Genomic DNA, 22,608 nt, shown 5'->3' with positions numbered 1-22,608 from the left:
GGCTGCTGGCAGAGCTGTCTGAGGGGCTGAGAGATTCGCAGTAGCTTGGCCTCATTTGCATATCACTCCTTTAATGAACAATTCAAATGAATCCCAAATTTTCAGTTCTCTACTATCCGCGACTGGTGGGTTCGCCTCACATTTGTCCCTGACGTGGACCGACCATTCCCACGTTTTCCACGTGCGCTGGGGAAATAACTTCCTGCGCAGCGCAGGTGAATGGGTCCCCCGCCCCACCCCGCGCTCCTCCCACGCAGAACTCAGCCCCGCCCCCCGCCCAGGCCCCCACCCCCACCCCGCGGCGCCACCAGTTGGGCATCAGGCTCCATTTGGGGTTCGATCTGTCTTCTCCGCTCCATTACCTTTCCCTGATGGCCTCTAGGGGCTGGGGAGGGGAGAGACTTGGAGGGGGTCTATTTAAGAGATTTTTGGAATCTGTGCCTGCGCATCACCCGCTGCCATGAGTTATTTCAGCGCCGATGTTTGTCTCGAGCTGATTATTCCAGCCCGAGAACAGGTGGAGCAGCCTGCGGTGGCTTATTCGTCAGCCAAGGCCATCTGTTCCCAACAAGCTGAGATTTGTAGCTGATTTCTACTGGGGAGCAAGGAGTGGGGGCGGGGCGGGAGAGGAGGCTCACCCCTAGCCCCAGGGGACTTAGTCCTCCCGGATCTTCGGCGATGCCCGAGCCCCCAGGCGTCCCCTTCTAATACCTATACCTTCTCATTTTCTCAGAGAACTCACTCGTCGCTTGCCTCTCGGAAACAGCAAAAATAGTTTTTCCTTAAGGGGCTAAACCTTCTTAGATGGAGTCAGGTCTGAGAAGCACAGATCCATCCGCCAGGCACAAAGTCTGGCCACTGAACCTTGTCAATCAGCCGAGATCTTAAAAAAAAAAAGGGGGGGGTATACAACCATGGCACAAATATCCTAAATGACCCTTTGACTCTTGGCTTCTCCTTACCCCACTGCAACAGTCCCTTCACCGACAAGAGTTCAAGCGTCTCCTTGCGGAAACCTGTCACCTGCCGGGCTCCAGGCTGCACGGGAGGGCCCGTCTAGATGCTCCCCCCGCCTTCCTCTCCCCTAAATACCCTGTTATGGTTCCACCCTCCAATCTGCTCCTCTTCCAGCTTCTACTCTCCGTGCCAAGAGGTACCTGCTGCTTTAAAAACGGCTTTCCCCGAGCAAGGGATCTAAGCGGTTTCTAAGCAGCTTTGCCACATTGGTTTCCACCCCCCACCCTCGGCTATTTCTATCTATGAAATGCCAGGAAAGAAGCTACTCTTTAAAGTCACACTAATATGACAATTTGGGGTCTTCTTTGGTGTTTGGCACAGACATACATCTGTACTGACTTAAAAAAAAACGGTCTGAAAACCTTGTATTATAAGCAGATACTTCATCTATAACTCACATCCTCAAATAAACCTATTTCTAATTTTTTAAAAGATTTTACTTATCTATTTGAGAAAGAGAGAAAAGAGAGAGAGAGCACAAGCAGGGGGAATGGCAGGCAGAGGGAGAAACAGACTCCCTGCTGAGCAGGGAGCTTGCTGTGGGACTCCATCCCAGGACCCTGGGATCATGACCTGAGCCGAAGGCAGGCGCTTCACCGACTGAGCCACCCAGGCGCCCAGCCTATTTCTAATTTTAAAGGCCCCTTCTAGTGTTTATCTATTTATCTGTGTTTTCACATGTACCTTTGTCATAGGCACACCTTCCCTTAAGAACCCATTCATAGAGCTGTAAGACCGCCTCACTTTCTAGTTGGTTCTCTAGGCTTATTTTGCCAGTTCCTGGGAGCAGAGGCTCCTTTTCTGCTATTCAGTCTTGCCCAGTTGGCTCAGTATGTGGTCTACTGGAAACAGCAGCCTCCACAGATGAGCTCTAGGGCTCTCAGAGGCAGGCCATGAGTTCTGTGCTTCTAGGGCAGAAACTTCCAGGGCAGTGCCACTCCCTGGGGTGACTCTTCCTTGCTCTCCGGAGGATAGTACTGTGGGGGCCGGAAGCAGCCCTCAAGCAAAGGTGCCAACCTGCAACTGCCACCTGCCCATCCCCAGGACTAAATATGAGCCACGAGGCCTATCTCACTGCGTACAATTTTGTGTTTGCCTGATTACCACTCACTGACCTGTCTTTCAGAGACATAATGTTTCCAAGGCTATTGGCTGCATCTTCTCATACCAGAATGTGAATATGGTTTTTTTTTTTAATTCCTTCTTTTTTGATTCTCCGCTTTCAATTTCCCTAGCGTCGTCTTTTCGCGAAATCCATTTGCTTCTTTTCCTAATCTAGTCAGATCATAGATGTGGCACAAAACATATAAAAATTTATTAAAATGTGGAAACTCTTTGACTCTTAAGCCACCCCAAATATAATTTGCCTGGATGGTGTTGAACCTTAATATGCTTTTTGAGTTGTTGTTGTTGTTTGTTTGTTTGTTTGTTTGTTTTATAAAACTGTCATTGCTGACTTGATAGCTAAAGCAAATTCTATCGGCACATTTAAGTATTCCACTGGGAGATTTATGTCACTGACTTCAACTGCAAAGCACACATCCTTTTTGGAATCTCCCTCATGTATATGACCCATCACTGGGGTTTATGCTACAAAAGACTTAATTTCTCTGTGAAATTCCTTCTAAACAAATCTAGCATCCTTGTTAACTCCAGAATGACTATTGCTCTGGTAGTCACTTCTCCCAGATCAAATCCCAGAGAACGGTCTGGATTTTTCCGTTATACTGTAATGAAATTAGACTGAGGTGAATATAGCTTAATATATGCATTCCGGGCCATGTGGAACTGTTACTCATATTGTTGGCACCATATGCATGAAGCACAAAATGTGATAATGTATGGAGGATGCTCTGAAAATTGTAAGGAGCAACAGAAATATAAGGTTGACATTTCCCCCCAAAATGCCGAGAAGTGTTTCCTTACTTAGGCCAAGCTTTGGTGAATACCAGGCACACAGCGATTAGAGATGATGACCGTGACAGTGATTCTTTGGCACTCTCCCGTCTCCCTTTATCCCCTGACAAGGCCAGAAGAGCTGGGAGTCGCCTGGCCCTTTGCTGGAACCAAGCGGAGGACCCTGGTAGGACACACATCGCCTCTTTGAGCCTCAGGGAGAGGACACTGCATGGTTGTGACAAAGGTTAGAGGACATAGTAAATGCTCAGCATATGGGAACATAGTAAGGAGGTGCTCAGCTAAACGGGAACTGTTGTTGATTTTGTCATCCTCCTCTTCCCGGGGTCACTAATGACAGGCCGGAAAGGGCACCCCTTATTCCCAGCTTCTGCCAAGGACCTCCAAGAGCCCTCAAAAAGGCGGGAAAACAGTACTGTCGGGTTGCTGAGCGAGAAGACCGGTCCTCACACGGAGGGAATCCTTGAAGAGCAAGGCCGACCCCAGTCAACTGCCCAAGAACCTTTGGAGGGCAGTGGCTTCCCGGCCTCGCGGAGGTGCGGGTCATGCAAATGCGATATGAATATGCTAATACAGGGCTCCCCGCGAATGGGAAGGCGCCTGTCCGGACTGGCAGAGCCCGCGGGGAGAACCGAGGGGACACGAAGAGGACGCGGAGGCGCAACCGGAGGCTGCTGGACGGAACCAACCCCAGACAGACGGACTCCCACCGGGAGAGGACGTCCCTCCCCCAGCGCCAGCCCCCCTCGCGGCCCCAGGCGCGCCGCGGGCCGGTCCCTGGGGCGCCTTACCGAGGGTGATGAAGGGGTGGCGGAGGGAGATGCTGCCGGCAGCAGGGAGGGGCTCCCTCCGAATTTAGGAGCCAGAAGGTTCTTGCCAGCATTACCACCTTGTTTTACAGTTGAGGAAACTGAGCCCAGGAGATCAAGGCCCTTCTCGAAGGTCTCAGTGCTGGGGCAGGAGCGCTCGGCAGAGCAGGTTTTAATTGCTTTTGTTCGGTTTTCACTATGGCCCGTGGCGAGCACTGTGTAGGCGCGAAAGCGGCAGCCCTGAACGCAGCAAAACTTGGTGCATTACCAAGCAGGGCCCCGACTGCCCACCAGGCTGGGGGATTTAGAATCGAATACTTCCTGGGGAAAGATGGAAGGAGCTGGGGTGGCTGCCAGGGGCCGCAGCAGGCAAGGACAAATCACCCTAGGCTGGTCTGGAATGTGTTGCTACGTAGGTGAGCAAGAGTTCCAGCTTCCAGGAGAACCAGCTCAGAGGAAATGAAAGGGGAACAGGAGGATTATGGTTAGATTTAAGGCAGCGCTTTCTCCCAGGGATGACCACGGAGCCCTTTGTTCAGTGCCCAAGGAATTCTGCGGGCACACTCAGCCCCCTCCCTCCCACGTGGAGGCCCTTGGAAACCCAGCTCTCTCTAGTCCCCCAGGGCCCAGCATGGAGGGCAGAAATGAATGATTGACTTTGAAAAGTCCCCACCATTCAGGTAGGAGATCCTTTCCCCGATGGGCCCCCTGGGCTCTTTGCTGGGGACGAGGACAGCAGACGGGCTGGCTCTGGGGCCCTGCGGGGAAAGCGGCAGTCATGGCATCTCTTGCAACACGCTCCCTGCCAAATTGATTCAAATTGGCTTGGATATGAACATATGATTAAAGGAGCGGCGCGATTCATTTATCAGGAGAGAATAAAGAGCGGCATCTGCGCAGCCTAGCTGGGGGACAATTAAGGAGCAAATCTCTAAGTGTCTGTGCCACCAGGCATGGGGGCGGGGCATGGGGAGGACAACTACCATAATCTGCCGAGGACACGGGACAGAAGGAGGTAGTTCAGGAGTCACTGTGGGGCCGCTGTTGTCTCTGGGCATAGGCTGGGCACCCTGCGGAGCCGCACAGGGCTTTGGTCCTCACCTCTCATCCGGGAGTCAGAGCAGTCCTGAGGGTCTGAGATCAGAGAGGAGAATCTGTCGAGGCAGCTTTGCGCCTGGCACAGGGACAGATTTGCTGCCTGTTTTGCGAGAATCATTTCTATCTTAGGGACCAGAGCTGCATGAGTGTACAGGTGAGGGCAGGAGCTTACGGAGCTCTGAAGGCACACCCAAAAGGAAGTTGGGCTTTGATGGACCCGCAGGCTCCTGGACTCCCCTGGGGAGTTGGTGCTGAGGGAATCGCGTCCCTCCCTGGAGCCTAGCACCCCGGCCAAGGGGCTTTGCTGCAACTTCAAGTGTTGGTCCTGAGAGGCTATGTCCGGCTTCCTTAGACGGCCCATGGAAATCCCTACCACCACCCTCTTTCCCTGCCTCAGGGCCTTTGCTTAAACTCTTCTTTTTTTCCGGTACACCTATGGAAGTCCTAGCCTTTCTTCAGGCCCCAGCTCAAAATACCAGCTCCTTTTAGAAGCCTTCCCATCCTCCTCCACCTGAGACCGACCCCCCCCCAGCCTCCCCCCATAATATGTGCAAAGCAACTTCCTTCTCCTTCTGTTACGTCTCATGTAATTTTTTCCACGTGGGTCTGCCCCGATCCACGAGCCCCTAGATGACAAACACTGTGATTTACATCTCGCTACTCACCCAAAGCTTGAACATATTAGTAGGCGCAGTCCCTATTTTGTATGTTACCTTCTCCACTAGAATCTCTGCTTTACGAAGGAAGGAAACTCATCGGTCCCCAGCACTTAGAACAGTGCCTAGGCCAAAGCTGGCAGTTATGAAATATTTGACTGTTGAGTCAACGAATCAATGAATAACATAACATAAGCTTTCTGACTTGAACAAAGCCCTCTGCCCCAGACTATTGGATACTGATGATGGTCTTTCCAGTGAAGCAGAGGCCTGTGTCACTGTGGGTCCACAGAGTTGGGATCTTGTCTGCAGATGGGAGGGACGTTGTCACATTAGTTCCTGGGAGAAACAGAAAATGCACCCACCTATCTGAAAGCACGAGTAAAAGATGAACACGAGGAGCCAGCAGTTAAAAAAAAAAAAAAAAAAGTAACTTTACTTTTACTACCTTCGCTATTCAACAAGGGGGGGGCAGTGGATAGGGGAAGTCTCTTTCATTCAAGATGGATCCATTTTATACTCCTCTCCCACTCATTCTGGGGGACTTTCCTCCCTCCTTCCCTTTCTTGACCCTTTCTGGGTGGCTGACATCACCAGAGCATTGGCATTAGGGCTGTCTGATACCCTTTCCTGCTTACCTGTACAAACCAGGGGAGCCTGACTAACCAGCTATAAAAGAAACTTTATGCATGCAGGGATTATAACTGGTCACATTACAGAAGGTAGAGAGGAGGAGGGGCCATTTGTTTCTTGCCCTTCTGTAAGAGCTGCCTCTTAGCTGTCAGTGAGCAGAGCAAGCGTGGACTGAGGCATGAAGGCAGAGACTGAGCAGGGCAGAGAAGCCAGAACTCCCAGCCTACTCAAGTTGCCCTCTGGCCAATGGGGCTGAGGGCCAGAGAGAGTTCTGCGATGTTTTGATCAAAAAGTCGTATTTGGAATGACTAAAATTAAACCTAAAATTTTTTTCTAGTAAGAAGGGCTTGCATCCCTCAAGAAAAAAAAGAGAGAGAAAGAGAGAGAGAGATAGGATCTCTGTAATTGGTGAGATTTAATAATCAGAGGGACCTCAACATTTCTGAGTGGAGGTCAGGAAGGGATGCAATATGGATGGTTCTGCCCGATTACAATTCACAGGCTCTTAAAATAAAAGGCGGGGTTTGTCTTCCTTGACCAATCTTCTCATCCTACTACCTCTGCCTGCCCCAAATGACCTTCCACAGCTCTGAGTGGCACTGGTCTGGTGTGGGAGTAGGCCAGCGACCCGGGCACTTCCCCCGGTCCCCACCAGAATCCTGACTCTGCTTCCCAGGGACCACCCAGGACTTTACCGGAGCCTGAAGGAACAGGCAGGAAAATTGGCAGAGCCAGGACAAAAGGACATTTATTTCCATACATCAGGTAAACAGGGAAGAGAGAGCACAGCCCAATGAATACAAACCAATTGTGGGGGGCATGGGGGGGACAGCGGATGGGAATGGCACCAGGCACTGCCCTCGGGCCCCCAAGTCTGGTGGCGTTGGTGGGATGAGCTTTAGGGTGGGGGCTGGGACTGTCGGGCCACACGTTGTCATGTCTAGGGTAAGTGTGTGGGGGCAGGGCAACTGGAAGAAGAAAAATGACTCCGGCTCAGGACACGGGTGAGGGCTCGTGTCTAATATGCATCAGTACTGACCCAAACCCCCATCTTCAGTTTTTCTGATCACAAGCCCTCAACCCGCGGCCTTCCCTCTCCAGTTGGGCCTATAGTCCAGGCAACCTGGACAGAGCGGCAGGGAGGCAGTGCTTGGATAGGCCCCGAACTGGTGTAGGTGGAATGGGTTTAGTCTTAAATAGGTCATTGCACTTAACACACTGATGAGACAGAGAGGGGTGGGGGCCAAAGTGCCGGGTGGTACCTACGCACCCCTGTCTGTGTAGGCTGGCTCGACCCATACCCAGAAGCACCTGAGAGCCCCTCCCCAGGCTGACTGAAGAATCTGGCCCCAGCTCCGCTCACCGGTCTCTCCAGCTGCGCAGAGAAAAGGACTGCTCTCGAGTGAAGATGGAGATGAGATTCCCCTAGTCATTCCCGCAAACCCCAGCTGCCGCCACAGCCCCCTCCCACTCTCAGGGATGCAGCTGTGATGGAGAGGTTGGGTATTTAAATTAAAAGTAAAAAGACAGCAGGCACTGAGAAGAAAAAGCCCTCGCCCCAAGCCAGGGTGGGGAGGAAGGGCTGTTCCTGCCCCCGACTCCTCCCCATGGACCCAGCAACCTAGAGTGTCCCAGCGGGCAATCTGCCCACCGTCCCTGAGCAGGGGGCTGGGATGGAGGTCAGCTTGCTGGCTCCATGCAGTGCCAAGCCACCTGCCACTGCCCACTGAGTGTGGCATTTTGGAGGCAGAAGGAGCAAAAAAGTTCTCTTTTCAGAAACTTCCCCCCCCACCTCTTCCACGTGGAGACATCAGACACCCACAGCTTGAAAAGCCCCCCAGACCCAAGGGGGCCAGGTGCTTCCCATGCAGATCAGCAGTCAGGTGGGGGAGACCTGTGCCCCGCCATTTCCTGGGAGAGGCGCCGTGGCCGCAGTGGCCGGTGGGTGCAAGAGGTACAGACCACTCCCCTGGGCTATGCGTTGGTCTCAGTCGGTTTGGCCTCTGTGTCGCTGTCACTCAGATAGTTATGGGAGTATTGCGGCCTGGAGGTGCTGTCCAAAGGGTCGTGCTCATCATCTGACCGGTCAGGGGCAAGGGACTTCCAGTAGCTGGTAGGGCTGCGGGGAGAGAGGAGGAGCAAGGTCACGGCGGAACGATGCCCTTAACCTTCAGCACCAAAGCCTTTGGGTCTGGGGAGGCTCCCAAAGCCCCGTCATAGCATTCCCCAAAAGCCACAAATTGAGAAGTAAATTCAATTCCTCACTTCCCCAGAAGATATGCAGAGTAGTGAGAGAAAGGAGCGCATAGTCTTGATTCTGAAAACTTCTGAAACTCCCTGGAAAGCAATGTGGTAGAGCCATGGGTCTCAATCTTGAGTGTGCCTAAGAATTGGCTACAGACTCCTGCGTCCTTCCCCTGAGAAATTTTGATTTGTTAGCTTTTCGGTGGAACCGAGGAATTCTGCATTTTCAATTCTTCCCCAGAAGATTCTGATGCAGGTGGTCCCTGGACCACACTGACTTGGAGACTGGCAGTCTGGTGATTACCTGGCTACAACCTGCCAAAGTTACCTTATCCCTAAACAGGATTCCTTCTAAGAGGGAGGGGCTTTCCCCACTGGATACTCCCAGACCTTAACCCTTTCTCCTCATTGTTTTCCTAAGGCCTGTGAGCCTTTCTGCCCTTGACCATGGCATCATCTACTCACCACAAGGAAAAGGGGCTCAGGATGTGGGGACTGGCTAGATCCCTGCTTCAGGATGGCACAGTCGTCCCTTTCTTGGTACCATAACCCAACCCTGCAGAGTTTTCCTCAGGCCACTGGAAGCCTACAGCTTCCCCTCACTAGGATGTGAAGGAACATTATCCCCTGGATGGGGCAGGCTCCTGGCATTGAGCAAGGATGGAAACCTCCTGCTCTGGTCACTTTTCTTTCTTTCCCAAAGCCTTAGAGCCGCCTGCCCCTGCCCCTCCCACCTCTGCTACCTCGCTGTTTCAAGGGAACCGTAATTTCAGCCCTCTGAACAAAATGCAGCCCAGAGTGCCCCCCCCCACCAGTGCCCTGCACCCAGAGTTCCTGCCCAGTGCGCTCCCAGGGACACAGCTCTTCTTCCAGATCCCAGAGACTTCCCCCTGGGATAAACAGGAATTTGGCGATCCCTCTGCCCCCAACTCTGCTTTAAGAATCTCAGGGGGGACCTTGTTTACTGGCCTCTTCGAAGTTCTTCTATCCCCAAACCAAAAGAGGCAGAAACGGTATTCTGCAAGAAAGACCCACATTCTTAGCTTTTCCAACTGTATTGGGAAGAAAGGGTTTGGCTACGGAGTACTTCCTGTGTGTAAGAGACACTGTCCCTTGCCCTCCACAGGCATCTTACTCTTCACGACAACCCTATGAAATGTCACCAGGAAGCTGGTTCAGAGAGGAAGCCTCTTGCTCAAGGTCACACAGCCAGTATGTAAATTTGAACTTGGACTCTTAGGCCCCAAAGCCTTTTGCTGACTCCACCCTGCTGCTAGATTGGGTGACCTGAAGAGAAAACACAACCAAACCTGAATGTTCCCCGCCTGCCTGGGTCAGAGCCCAGGGGGTGTGTAAAGATAGGTCTCTCTCTGTCTCCCCCGGGGAGAAGGAAGAGCCTGATAGAATACATGTTCAATTATGCAGAATGGTTCAGGAATCGGGCAATCTGGTTAATAGTTATCATATTTCTCATGAATGAATTACCATTTTTAAAGGAATCAGAATAGCACAAAACATTTAATACAAACCAGACTGAACATAAATGAGTCTTACTTTGATGGGCCAAAGGCACTTAAGGACTCTAGGGTGTCTCAGGGACAAAATTAAAAAGCTCAATGATGACTGTGCAACATAGAAAAAATGGGGTTATTTTAGCTTTTGGGTTGTTTGAATTCTAAATTAGTGGGAGCCTGATTTTATTTTCAATTTTTGGACAGAATTTCTGGGCACCCAAGTGCTAAGGTCTCCTGTTGGGTAAAGAAAGGACTGACTTTATGGAAAAACAGTAGGGTTATTTTGGGGGCAGACGGGGGGCAAGGCAGATGCCAGGACTGGGACCCAGATGCAGACGGGGCACAGCAGGGTAGGGTCTATCTGAGCTCTTTTCCATTCCCACACCTCTCCTGAGTGGGGCTGTGGCCCCCACTCCCACACTCCTGTGCCCGCCAAGCAGACAGACGCCTGGATAAATGACAGCCAGGTTCCGACATGCTCCATCCGGGTGCTGGCAAGGGGCAGAGGTAGCTGGAGAGGGGGGCCGACTCCGCGGAGCTGCAAGATACCCTTGCTTCTGGCCGGGTGTGCTACAAGCCAGGCTCCTTTGTGGCCTCTGGTGCCACAGCTGTAGAGTCAACAGCAGGCAGCTAGCCCCCTCCCCAGGGCAAGACTCAGGGCTGGCAATTTGAACATTTTAACCGAATTGTGCAAAAAGCTTTCCTCCCCACAAGCCGGAGTCTCCTGCGCAAAGCTGTCACAAACAATTTGGTGTATAAGCTAATTCCTGCTGTGTGAGCCCAGGGTGGCAGCCCCCTCCCCTTGCCTTTGCTATGGATGAGTTCGCCTTCTGAATTCTCACTGGTCCCCATCACCAGATGGGAAGCTAAGCCACCGCTCTGCCCCCCCCGCCCCCCATGCTTGGCAGTTTAGCGCCCCAAAGCCCGGCCAGGTCCTCCCTCCCCTGGCCCTTCTCTTGCGGGCTTGCTATCGGCCGGCTAGCTTCGGCTCGGTGCCCGCTCTCCCCGCCGTGAACCCAATCCTCCTCGGTGGTGGCGTGTAGGGTTTCAGGACTACTCTTGTTTTTCTGGTGGACAAGAGGAACCGTGCAGGTGGCTGGCGGAAGAAACAGGCTTTGTGGGGTTTTGTCCTTGCTGGTCGTAGGGTCAAGGGTGATGTTGGGCTGAGAGCATTGGGTCTGAAATGCAAGCTGCTGAGCAGCGTGGGATGGCCCGGCTAAGCCCATGCCTCTCTCCCTCTTTAGGCAGGGGTGCTGTGCTCAGAAGGGCCTGGCCTATCAACTGACTTCCTGTGCTGGGGGAGCAGGGCACTCAGCAGGGCTGCTGAGGGGAAGGCTGAGGCGGTAGACACAATATTGTAATTCCTGTCTTTTTCTCATTGTGGGGCCGACAACAGCTCCCTAGTGCAACCGAGATGCTTCCTGCTCTTCCCAGAGCACCCTGCACCCACCTGCCACATGGGGGGAGCAGTGCTGAGCCCAAGGGCTTGGTGTCAGAGCAGCTCAGGGTCCGAGGAGTCTGAGATGGCCATGAGCCTGGTCTGGGTTTAAATTCCACCGTCTCTGCCTGGGTGCAGACTTAAGGTTAAGCGTCTGCCTTCGGCTCAGGTCATGATCCCGGGGTCCTGGGATCGAGCCCTGCATCGGGCTCCTGGCTCAGTGGGGCGTCTGCTTCTGCCTCTCCCCCTGCTCATGCTCCCTCTCTCTGTATCTTTGTGTCTTGAACAAATACAACTTTTAAATTCCACCTTCTCCCCACCATCCATCCCCCTAATCCCATCCCTTCACCCATCTCCAAATAGCTGCAGGTAACATTCACTCCTACCTGTGCATTTCTTAAAAAACGTAACTGGTTCCTTTGCATAGAACTCCGCCAAGTCAGTGTACCTGTTCAGGTGCTCCATGGCACGAGAGGCCCACAAGCATGCGACAGGTATGTGTTAGTTCATGCAGTGCCCGTGCCCCAGGGGGCTGCACTCTGGGGTCATATCTCCTGGGAAGCAGCAAGCTTGCCCTGGGAGGTACCACGCCGAAAACAGCTTCACATTAACCAGGGTGATCCAAATGTCACCACCCACCAGGGAAACTGGCAACAATGGGATTCCAGTGAGTCAGTCTTTGCCTTTCTTCTGAGATGGGGGTGTGGGCATAAAGGGCCTAACTGCTAGATTTCCCTTCCCACAGAGAGAAGGCTGGGAGAGGCAGGAGAGCCAGGAGGGGGCTGTCAGTCAGCAGCTGCTAATTTCTATTCATTATAACTTTTTTTTAAGATGTGCTGAGACGAGGTGACGCCCATGTGTGGGCTTCAGGTGGGAGGGTGGGGGGAGGGAGTCAGGCATCTCGGGGTTTGATGTAGGGTGTGGTACTGTGAGCCTTGCACCCCGAGGCTTGAAAGGTGGCTTTGCAGGGCAGGGGAGAGCTGAGCCAAAAGGCCTCATGATGGATGATGGCCACTAACATACCAACTCATACCCGGGGCAGGGTGGGTGGGCGGGGTGGGCTGCGAGAGCCAGGCACACACAGTAAACATGTCACCCCCGTGCTCTGCCTTGGGCCATTTGGAGGAGTGGTCAAGGGCAAGTTGAATAGACTCCATTCAGATCCCAGCAACATCACTTCCCAACTGTGTGACCTTGGCAAGTGACTTCACCTCCACGAGCCTCAGCTTTGTCTCCTATAAAGTGAGGCTCATCAGGCCTGTTAACGGAGTTAGTATGAGGATTAGGTGAACGCAGTGTGGCGAATATCTAGGGGAGCCCCCGGCTCACGGTAGGGACTTAACACGTGTGACCGGCCGTCCTCAGCAGGATCAGTCGCCAGGGCTCGGGGCTCAGAAGGACTAACCGGCTCCACTGTCCGAGGCAGCCGGAAAGCTCCCTGAGGCCAGGCGCGCCCGCCAGGCCTGAAGGAGAGGCCCCGGTCGTGGCGGGGGTGGGGGGGTGGGCGCACGTTAGTTCACACCGAGCTGCACGCTCCATGCTCCGCGCCAGGCGCCACCTACTGCACTAGTCGCTCTCGGGCCGGTACAGGTACCGCATCATCAGGCTGTCCACCTCCTTCCTGCGCTGCTTCTCCTCCTTCCGAGACTGCCGAGACCGCCGGCCGGCCCGGCCCGCCGCCTCCTCTTCTGCAGCTGGGCCCTTCTTCACGCTCGAGCGGCTGTGGCCTGACACGGTGGAGCCGCTGGAGGTCGACGAGGACTCCGACTCGCTCTCCGTCCTCTCTCTTCTCGATTTGGATTTCTTCTTGCTCTTTCGCGAGCGCCCCTTCTTCCGCCGCTTGGGCTCCGAGGACTCCTCGGAGCTGGAGGTGGAGCTGGAGCTGGAGCTGCTCCGTCTCCTGCTCCGGCCCTTGCGGCTGCTGCGGGGCCGGGAGACGTCGGCGGCCGAGGCTGAGCGGCGGATGCTGGCCGCCCGCACCGGGAGCCCCAGCTGGGCGCTGCGGACACTTTGGATGCTCTTCCGGTCATCCTCCTCCGAGTCGGGCTCCAGGCTGCTCCTCTGGAACGGGACGGGCTTGTAGCTCAAGACCTCATTGATGGCGGCCTCCAGGTCGGGGTCCAGGTAGGAGTGACGGCTGACCGGGCGGATGCCGGAGCCGAGAGGCTCGTCCGCGGCAGAGGCTGAGCCGCGTGGCCGCGGTGGCACCGACAGACTGCGGGCCAGCGACGGGTGGCTGTACTGGGAGTGGACCTCGCTCAAGGCCACACTGGCTCGGTCATCCCACGCATCCAGGCAGCTCTGGCCCAGGGACAGGCGGGAATCGGGGCTGTCCCGGCCCAGGCCCGAGGCCCGGCTCAGGGAAGGACTGAGGGTCCCGGAGAGGGTATCTAGGCGGGAGGCGCTGCGCCGCGAACTGGGGGAGCCCGAGAGCGAGAAGCTCATGGACGAGCGCGCCCCGTCCTCACCAGAGCCACGCCGTGTGGCCGAGGAGGCCCGGCTGGTGGGGGCAGAGACTGTGGAGGCCCGGTCGAAGTCTGAGCCCCACCGCTTCTCCAGCCCCCGGCCCAGGCGGCTCGGGGCCTCGGCGCCGGCAGAGCCGCCTTCGGCCGGCTCCTCCCTGGGGCGCGTGCGGGTCTTCCGGGGGGGCCTCTCGGGGGAGGCTGGCCTCTCGCTCAGGGCGGTGAAGAGCGAGTCCTCGTCCCCGGTGCCCCCGATGGAGTCCTTCAGGGTGAGCCGTTTCCGGTAGCTCAGGGAGCTCAGCGCCGAGGCCGGCCTCTCCTCCGCCCCCTTGCCCTCTTTGCTGGAGCTGTTGAGGGCCGTTCTAGGGGAGGGAGGTGAGGCCGGGAAGAGAGAACCAGCAGTGGATTAGAGGGAGCACAGAGAGAGAGAGAGAGAGAGAGAGAGAGAGAGAGAGAGAGAGAGAGAGAGAGAGGGAGAAAGAGAGGGAGAGAGAGAGGAGCCTGCATGAAACCCAGGGAATAAAGACACAGGGGGAGGGAGGCAAAGGGAGCAACCAGCAGCACCCGGGGAAAAATGGCAGTGAGAGCACTGGAGGAAATGAAGCAAAATAATTTGCGTCAGTGAAAATAGCTTCATGGAGAATGTCATGTAAATTAGACCATTGTTCTATTTCATCACTTTTCCCCCTCTAAAACGTTTAGTTCAATTTATTTCATTGTCAACTACCTGGAGCCTTGTGCCACGCTGCGGTGAACGGCAGTGGGGCGGGTAAGGCAGCATTATCTGCGGTAACAAAATGTTGTTTGGCTGAATAAATTAAACCAATTAGAGGGGGCCGTGGGGTGCTGGTGGTGAGTGAGGGGCTGGACTTGGGAAGAGGCCTCAGGGTAGTGGGAGGAGGGGGGGATTACTAGTCAACCCAGCCGGCCCCGCTGACTCTGGGAGGGGGGTGAGGAAGGGTGTGCCCTGGGGGGGCGGGGATCAGGTTGGCTCTGAGTTGGGGAGAAACTGGGAGGCGGTGAGGAGTGGGGACCGTGGAGCCGGATTCCGGTGGGAGCTGTCTGTGTGATCGTAAGACGGACTGGGCTGGACAAAGGGGGAATGAGTTCCTGCAGAGGATGGGTGTGAGCAGGAAGCATGGGGGGGGGCGGCGAGGGGACCTGGCGAAAAGATCAGAGGAAGGAGAGAATGGGCAGAGAAAGAGCAATATGGCTGTGATAGGCGAGTCAGGGGGACCAGTGCCTTTTCTGCTGCTCGTCCCGTTAAGATTTCAGAGGTCCAGAGCCGGCTTGAGCCAGCCCTGTCCAGGGTTGTGGGGTCTACAGACTCCTTATGCCCCATTCCAGTCTTGATTCCGGGCCCCAAACTTTCTGGTGGTTCAACCACCATTTGTTGAATGAGTAAGTGGGGATGAAGTCAAACCTGCAGCAAACCAAAGCCCGGAGCCTGGTAGGAAACCATTACCTGGGAAAAACAAGGGTGCTGCAGACCCCGACTAAGAAGACACTGAGCCTCCTGTGCTCATTCCTCATCCTGGAGGCATGCCTGGGCCCCGCATACACATGCCAGGCAAGAGAGGCTGGTACCAGAGGCCTGGCCTCTCTGGGATCGAGGCACTGCTCCTTTATCCCTGGCGCATGGGGTGGTTTTTCCTCCGAGCTCAAGGCCACGTGCTCACCTGGAACTCTTCAAGCTGCCATCATCGGAAGCTGCCTTGGAAGGCCCCTTGTTTTTTGACAACCATGACTTGACCCCGTCGACCCGGTCCTCCAGCTCAGAGTCCACATCGGAATCCCCCTCGCTGTGGGATGAGGAGCAGAAAGGTAGGCAAGGCCGGGGAGGAAGAGCTCACCCGAGGCCCAGTAGGGAGTGCTGAAGGGGCAGCAGATTTGCCTTGAGGTGGGGGTGTGATGCGGGGTGGCATGCACATCAGTGAGTCAGAGAGCAGAACAAGGGAGGTTAGACGGGGCGCCCCATTCACGAGGACCCTGCCCCACTCAGCAGGTGACACTTGTGAGAGCCACCAAGAGGACCCTGAGGAGCGTAGAGGCACCTCCCATTCTACTTTCGGTGACAGACTGCTATTGAGCCAAACAAACCCAATGAGGGTAACAGGGAAACCATCCATTTAGGAGTTCCAGCTAAATGGCCGCTGGTTAAAAAGACCAGTCCCAGGCCATAGGCTAATCCCTGAGGCCCACTCCGTTTCTTGTCTGCCCACTCCCAGAAATGTGGCCACACCCGCGGCCATTTCGCATGCCTTCGCTGCAAGAGCCAGACTGCGGGCCATGGGGTGTGGGGGGGGGGGGGGGGTGGGGGGAAGGGCATCGTTATGCCTTCAGTTAGCTTGAACTGGAGGCTCCTTGGCTGATGGTGGCGCTGAGTGCGACCAGCCAGATCCCAGACCACCCTGCGACTTCCCTGGCCCTTAGGAAACAGAAGGATGAGGAGGGGGCATCCGCCATTTCCTGAGGTGCTGGCAACGGCTCTGGGATTCAAACTGCGTCCTGGAGATCCATTTGAGCCCCAGAAAGTCCCAGACAATGGCTGTCTCTCCCAGGTTCCTCTTCCCTCCCTCAGGCAGCCTCTAGCCCTTCCTCCTCAGTTGTGCGTCTGGCCAAGCCGGCCTGAGCCCTCTCTACCGGCAGAAAAGCCCCAAGGAGTCCGATTTGGAAGCTGGAGTCGTGGTGACTCCTTCACAAAGCAGCGGGGGCTTAGGGACAGCTTCTGAGTGAGAATGCTTCTAGAATTCTGCAAAATGTCTGCTCCCACATTCCCCTGCTACAGAGATGCTAAGGATTTTTCCTTGATATAAATTTCCTTTCATCTGTGTCAACACGAGCAGCCCCATTCCTGAATTATGTTCTTGAATAAATAGCCATACAGGCGTGTGTGTGCGTGCATGCATGTGTACACAGACACACACACACACACAGACACACACACACACACAGGAAACCACCAGACTCCGTTCTGGGGACTGTGAGAGAGCATGACCTGTTGGGAGGGGAACAAAGAGGCATATTTTATGGGCTTCCACCAAATACAGAATTATAACAAGGACAAGGCTGGCTGATGCCCCGGGTAAACAGGAGTTTAGCAGAGAGCCCCGAAACCACTAATGCAAGCCCCATGCCTGTCCGAGCTTGGCAGATTTACTGTGGTGCACGGGCCCCACGGAACGCCAATACTACCTGATTTATACACCCGTGCAAAAAACCTCCTTCTGTAGCTTCAGAGCCTTTAATTTATCACCCCCGTTCATAACCATATTGATTGCCTTTAGAAAGGAGGTGTTGTATGCATCGCAAAATCTATGTCTACATGTTAAAAGTGTTTCTGTATAAATCTCCCTTAATACTGCACTGTTTACTGCTTTCATTAAGGTTATGGCAATAACAACTGTATCTCTAAGTAAATCGAAACATTATTTTTCTGCCCGCCTTAGCACACTTACTCGCTCTCGCTCGATAACTTGGGAGCTGGGGCCCCAGAGCTGCTGAGCACGGAGCCACACCACCTCTGCCATCAGCGGGACTGTGGTGAGGACTGCACGCCCCAGTGCGGCTGCGTGAGTGCACACCGGGGTGTGTGTGTGTGTGCGCACGTGCGTGCATGCACGTGCCCATGCCTGGCAATGGTTTAGAAGATGATCTTAAATGCGCATTTTATCAGCCCTCGAAGCTCCTCCAGCCCAAGGATGGCAGGGCTGGAACACACAGGGGACAGAGCGTCGTGGACCCAGAATACGAATTTTCCTCCTTCCATTCAGAGCAGCGAATGGATGGAGACGCCAGCCTGCCCGCCCTCGCCTTCCCTTTAGTTTCAAGCATATAGACGGTGTTTAGGTTCTTTTCCTTAAATAATCAGGCCCCTAAACAAACTCCAGGGGCAGGCAGGCTCAGGGGGCAGTTGAAATTTTAAATGGTCGGAATTAAACCCCGAGTCAAATACAATTTATGTCCAGGCTCATGTGCTATTAGTTAACTGGGAGCCGAATCGCGGGGGAACAAACAAACGGAGACAGGACGGCGGGGGATATTAATTGTGTGTGACAACCGGGCTCCAGTGGCCCTCTATCACTGTTACACACTATTACATTTATCATTAGCTCTCCCGGAGTCCTGTGCGCTGCCACCCGCCCATCCCGGCCAGGGGAGGAGGCCTGCCAGGCAGGAGAGAGTAGGGGAAGGAAATCCAATGACACGCTAAAACAACAACCTCCAAACAAACAGCCCCGAAGAACTCGACAGAGGATCACTCTGATCCGCCTCCAGGCCTGCGCCTCTGCACCCGCTGTCCAGCTCCCACCCAGAAAGAAGCAATCAAAGAGAGAAGGGGGATTTCCTGGGCTCCCCACCACCTGACAGATGACAGCACCAGCGCAAGCGCCCGGGGCCTCCCTCTGCCCGAGGTGCCCGCGGGGAGCAAAGGAAACACGTCGGGCTGGGTTCCCTTCGCCTGCCCCTGTGGAGCGGCCCGTGACAGCCTGGCTGGACGCCCTTCTCCAGACAAGGAACTGCTAGATGCCCCAGACCTTGTACCCTTGTCTGCCACAGGAAGGGGGTGGACCTTTTCAAAATGAAAGCTGCCCGCTTCTTTCAGGCGGCGCAGGCTCCAAAGGAGCCCCAGGGTGTGGACAAATCCAGCCCAGTCAGATTTTCCCACAGGGAAACACGCCGGGGAGGCAGCTCTGCCTGCTTTCTGAGGGAGGAGAGGGCTGGAGCTCAGGAAGGCAGACTGAAGCTGAGCCCCCTTTTCTGTGGGAGCCCCCATCCTGCCCACCCAGGGCGTGAGCACGCCTCACTGCCTGCCTTCCACCTCCAGCGCAGGGCCCGGCCCCTGGCCTTGCCTCTCCTCAGGACAGAGTCAGCAGTGTTAGCGAGGGACTAGCTTGGAGGAGGTGTGAGAGGCTGTGTCCACGTGCGGCATGCAGCGGGGGCCCTGGGTGGGAGCCAGTGTTAGGGGTGGTTAGACACCACGGGAGAGGCAGAGAGCGTGAGCGCTCCAGTCCTCACGGTTTATTCTTTCTTTTCTGATACTTTGTCACCATGTCCTGCAAACTGGAAACAGAAAGAAAATGGTGGGCAAGAGGGCCAGAAGAAGAAGATCGAAAAATCAGTGGGCAAACCAAGGTGGACCTCTCCCCTGAGGACCCCTTTTTCTTCAGCAAGAGATGGCTGTGACTGGCTGAGACCAGCTGGGGGTGGGGAGGGGGGAGTGGCAGTGCTGTCTTCAGAGGGAGGTCTGGGTTGCCCTGGGGCACTGTTTTCCTGCCCTGAAGGAGCAGGCTCCCTGTGTGGGCCGGGACCTGCCTGCAGGATGGGGCACCAGCGCTCGTGCGGGAAGGGGGCAGGTCTGGGGGGCCGGGGTTTTGTCCAAGGCAGCCCTGGGAGCTTCTCCAGGGCCCGACCCTCACCCCCCAGAGCTACCGGTCTACCTGCCCTGTGACTTCCTTCCTCAGCCTCAGACTACAAATCTCTCTCTCTCTCTCTCTCTCTCTCGAACCATTCCTCGGGTGGGTTTTATGAGAGAACATCTCTGGCATGGTAACAGGGCACCACAGGCCTTAAATCTCTGCTTTCCCCAGAGTGGGGCAGGCACCATCGGAAATGCAGCTAAACGGGGGAATAACTCATCGTGAATAGGCCGAGCTGGAGAACCAGGTTCCTGGGAGGCCTGGGGAGGCAGGACAGGGAGAAAGAGGGAGGGCGTCTCAGCCAGGGGGCACCTGTCCTGCCCTCGGTCAATATAGGCCAGGGTCCGTGCGGGGGGCTGGCAAGGAGGGAAAGGTGGGCTTGTGGCTCGGGGGCAGGGAGACAGAGGTCGCGGCTGTTCTGCCTCGCGGCCTGCTCCAGAGGTGGTCTGAGGGCCTTGGTGCAGGCCGCCGCTGCCACAGAGGACCCCTCACCTGGTGATGAGGTCCTCATTCTCGTCGCTCTCCATCTCGTCCTCGATGGCAGCCTGCAGGTCCCCAATGCGCTTGAATGCCAGTTTGAGATCGGCCTGCAGGCTCTGGTTAGCAGCCTCTAGGCTCTCCAGATCCATCTCCTAGGAGGAAAAGTGGGCAGTCCGGTTCAGCGGAGGGCTAGTCTCTCATCCAGGTGCTCCAGAAAAAGCCGGCTTCAAGTGTCTTCCAGCCAGGCAGGAGCTCTGTGGAGGCTGCTGCAAGCCTGGGCTCGCCAGATGGACACCCGGGTCCCGCCCTCGGCCCCTGGGCCTGCCTTCGGGACTTCCTGGACCGTCTGCTTGCCACGTTCCTCTTCCTTCCCAGGATCTAAACTCCGGTTTCTTTGTGGCCCGCCCCCCACCCGCCCAGCGGGGAGGTGTGTGCATAACAACCACTCAGCTCTGGGGAGGGGGTGGGGAGGCCGCGGGCTGGGCTGCATTACCAGTTCATGCTTCTTGCGGCTCGCCTCGGCCTCCTTCCTGGCGAGCTCGCCCATCTCCTCCTTGGTGTCCCGGAGCTGCCGCTGCAATCTCTTGTTCTGTTCCTTCTCCCGGTTTTCAGCTGCGGTGCGCTGATCCCGCTCCTCGGTCAGCTTCTCCATGTTCTCCTTGAGCCGGCTGGCCAGGCTCTGGACAGGGAGGTAGGGAAGAGAGGCCCATCAGCTAGGCCGGGACAGGGGGGAGGCTCTGACTCCGAGCTCTGCAGTCAGGAGGCCTGGGGTCCAGCTCTGGCACCACCGCTCACTAGTGGCTGGGCAAGAACGAAAGCCCTCTGAAGAGGCTTCCTTTGCCTTTCTATAAAATGGGAAAATAACACCTACTCCCTCAGGGTCTTTTTTTTTTAAGGTTTTATTTATTCATTTGAGAGAGAGAGAGAATGAGCAGTGGAGGGAGAGATAGAGGGCGAGAGAGAGAGAGAGAGAGAGAGAGAGAGAGAGAGAGAGAAGCAGACTCACCGCTGAGCAGGGAGCCTGATGCAGGGTTCCATCCCAGGACCCCAGGATCATGACCTGAGCTGAAGGCAGACGCCCAACCGACTAAGCCACCCAGGTGCCCCATCCCTCAGGTCTTTTAAAGATTGAATAAGGTCAGGTGCGTGAAGGCAACTGCCATGCTGAAAGGTACCATCATCATCATCATCATCGTCATCATCATCATCATCATCATCACTACCAAGGCCAGAGGAGTGCTCTGGCTACAGCCTGGGCCTTCCCATACTGACACCGTGTTTGGGGCCTCTACAGTCAGCCCCGCTTCCCTCAGACACCCTGAACCCAGCAGCTCCGGAAGCTAGATCCTGCAGTCGAGGTAAATGGTTCGAGAGTTCCTGGATTAGGAGACTAAAGAGTCATCAGAGTCTAAGCACACAGCCATCCCTCTAAGCCTGATGCATCTCTCTTCCTCCAGAAACTTGGAACACATTTTTCCCTACCAGGCCATAGGCAAGAAATGACCTGGAGGTTGGGACAGGGTGTGAGGGCAGGACCTGTTTCCGGTTCGACCGCAGACGGGCCCTGGGGTCTCCACCTCCGGGCCCCCCAGCCTCTGTGTCTCTAATATAATGGCACTAGACTACGCGATCTCTAAGGGCTGTTTGTGTTTAACGTTTTGTGTGTCTAAAGGACGATCCTGCCTTTCTGGGCAGAAGGGATACAGACATAAGGCTGAGGAAAGGGTCTGAGGCCCAGAAGAAAAGGAGACAAGTGCACAGAGCTGCCCCAGAGCCACCAGATCAATGGCTTCTTCAGCCCCTCGAGAGCTCTGTGACCGCAGGCAACCTCCTTAACCCTTCCTGCATGCAAAATTGGGATCAAAATATTACCGACTGTCCTGGGGTTGTGGTGGGTGGAACAGGAGCATTACTAAGTCTCCCCTAACTCTCCCTGGCTCTCCTGAGGACCGGGACCTTGTCTTGGGACGTTCCGCCGTATTCTCTTCCTACGTCAAGGGGACTACTGTCCCTTCAATGCTCGCTGTCAGCCCCAGAGTCACCTGTTCCCATCCCTACCCTGGTGCCGGCTCCGCGGCCTCAGGGGCTGCTGGGGGAGGCGGCAGGGATGCTCCTCAGCACGCACACCTGTGAACACAGTTCTCACGGAGAACTGTCGGTGCTTTGACACGTGTACAAGCTCGAGCGGGAGGAGAACTTAAAAATAGGGCGAGAGGAGTGTTCACCCAGAGCCAATTCTGCCTGCCTCCTTCTTCCTACCTGCCCTACCGGGGAGGGCGGGGCTGGGCGTGCTGGCTTCGGGAGCCTGGAACTGAGAGGGCTGCATTTGGAGCATGGAGATTCCGGGTGGAAGGAAGAACAAGACAGAGCAGAAGAGGGGCGAGCAGGAACAGGAGAAGGGTCGAAGGCAAGAGTGACGAGCAGAGGGAGGGGGCGGGGGGATGGGGAGAAAGGAAGAAGTGGGGGGAGGGTGAGAAGGAGAAATGCAAAGGGGCAGGAAAGAAGGGGGCAGACATGGAGACGAGCAAAGAGAGAGGAGTAAAAGCAGAGCCGGGAAGGATGGGAAGAAGTGAGGAAAAAAGGCAATAAAAAAGGGAAGGGAGAGAGAGCGCGAGCAAGCGCGCGGTGGAGATGAGAGAACAGACTTCAGCCCTCACAGAAGTGGCGCCATCCGCTGCATATTTATGACCCTGCCGGAGAGCAAGTGAGGGGACCGGCGGGGGGAGCTCATGGTGGAGGAAAATATGAAGACAAAAAGCTAAGCTGCTCCGGTCCCCTGGCAGAAAGCAAAAACGGAAACAGAATGTAAAGCAGGCTGGCTCCACGGTGCCCAGAGAGCAGGCGGGGCGGGCGGGGGGAAGGCACCCGCCCCGTCAGCTGGCCTGGCAGCTTGGCCGGGGGGGGGGGGGGGGGGGGGGGG

At 55.6% G+C, this 22,608-nt stretch overlaps 1 protein-coding gene across 2 annotated transcripts in view; it reads right to left on the bottom strand.

Moving 5' to 3' along the window:
- Positions 1 to 8,109: 8,109 nt before the first annotated feature.
- Positions 8,110 to 22,608, bottom strand: part of LOC141370396 (uncharacterized) — a 16,112-nt gene continuing 1,613 nt past the window's right edge. Inside the window, exons 4-9 of one of the 2 annotated variants that reach the window (XM_073879352.1) lie at positions 20,182 to 20,367; positions 19,701 to 19,840; positions 18,808 to 18,852; positions 15,468 to 15,590; positions 12,889 to 14,150; positions 8,110 to 8,249 (exon numbers count right to left, since the gene is read on the bottom strand). In XM_073879352.1, the coding sequence (XP_073735453.1) occupies positions 12,893 to 14,150; positions 15,468 to 15,590; positions 18,808 to 18,852; positions 19,701 to 19,840; positions 20,182 to 20,367 (1,752 nt within the window). In that variant the 3' untranslated portion in view covers positions 8,110 to 8,249; positions 12,889 to 12,892. The remainder of the gene's footprint in view (positions 8,250 to 12,888; positions 14,151 to 15,467; positions 15,591 to 18,807; positions 18,853 to 19,700; positions 19,841 to 20,181; positions 20,368 to 22,608) is intronic. The other variant, XM_073879353.1, reaches the window with a different exon arrangement.

The sequence above is a fragment of the Callorhinus ursinus genome, unplaced genomic scaffold (assembly GCF_003265705.2).
Source record: "Callorhinus ursinus isolate GAN/ISIS: 27379988/994484 unplaced genomic scaffold, GSC_fseal_2.0 scaffold34, whole genome shotgun sequence".
NCBI lineage: Eukaryota > Metazoa > Chordata > Mammalia > Carnivora > Otariidae > Callorhinus > Callorhinus ursinus.
The sequence above is the reverse complement of the archived record's forward strand: the minus strand, read 5'-3'. Positions and strand labels throughout refer to the sequence as shown.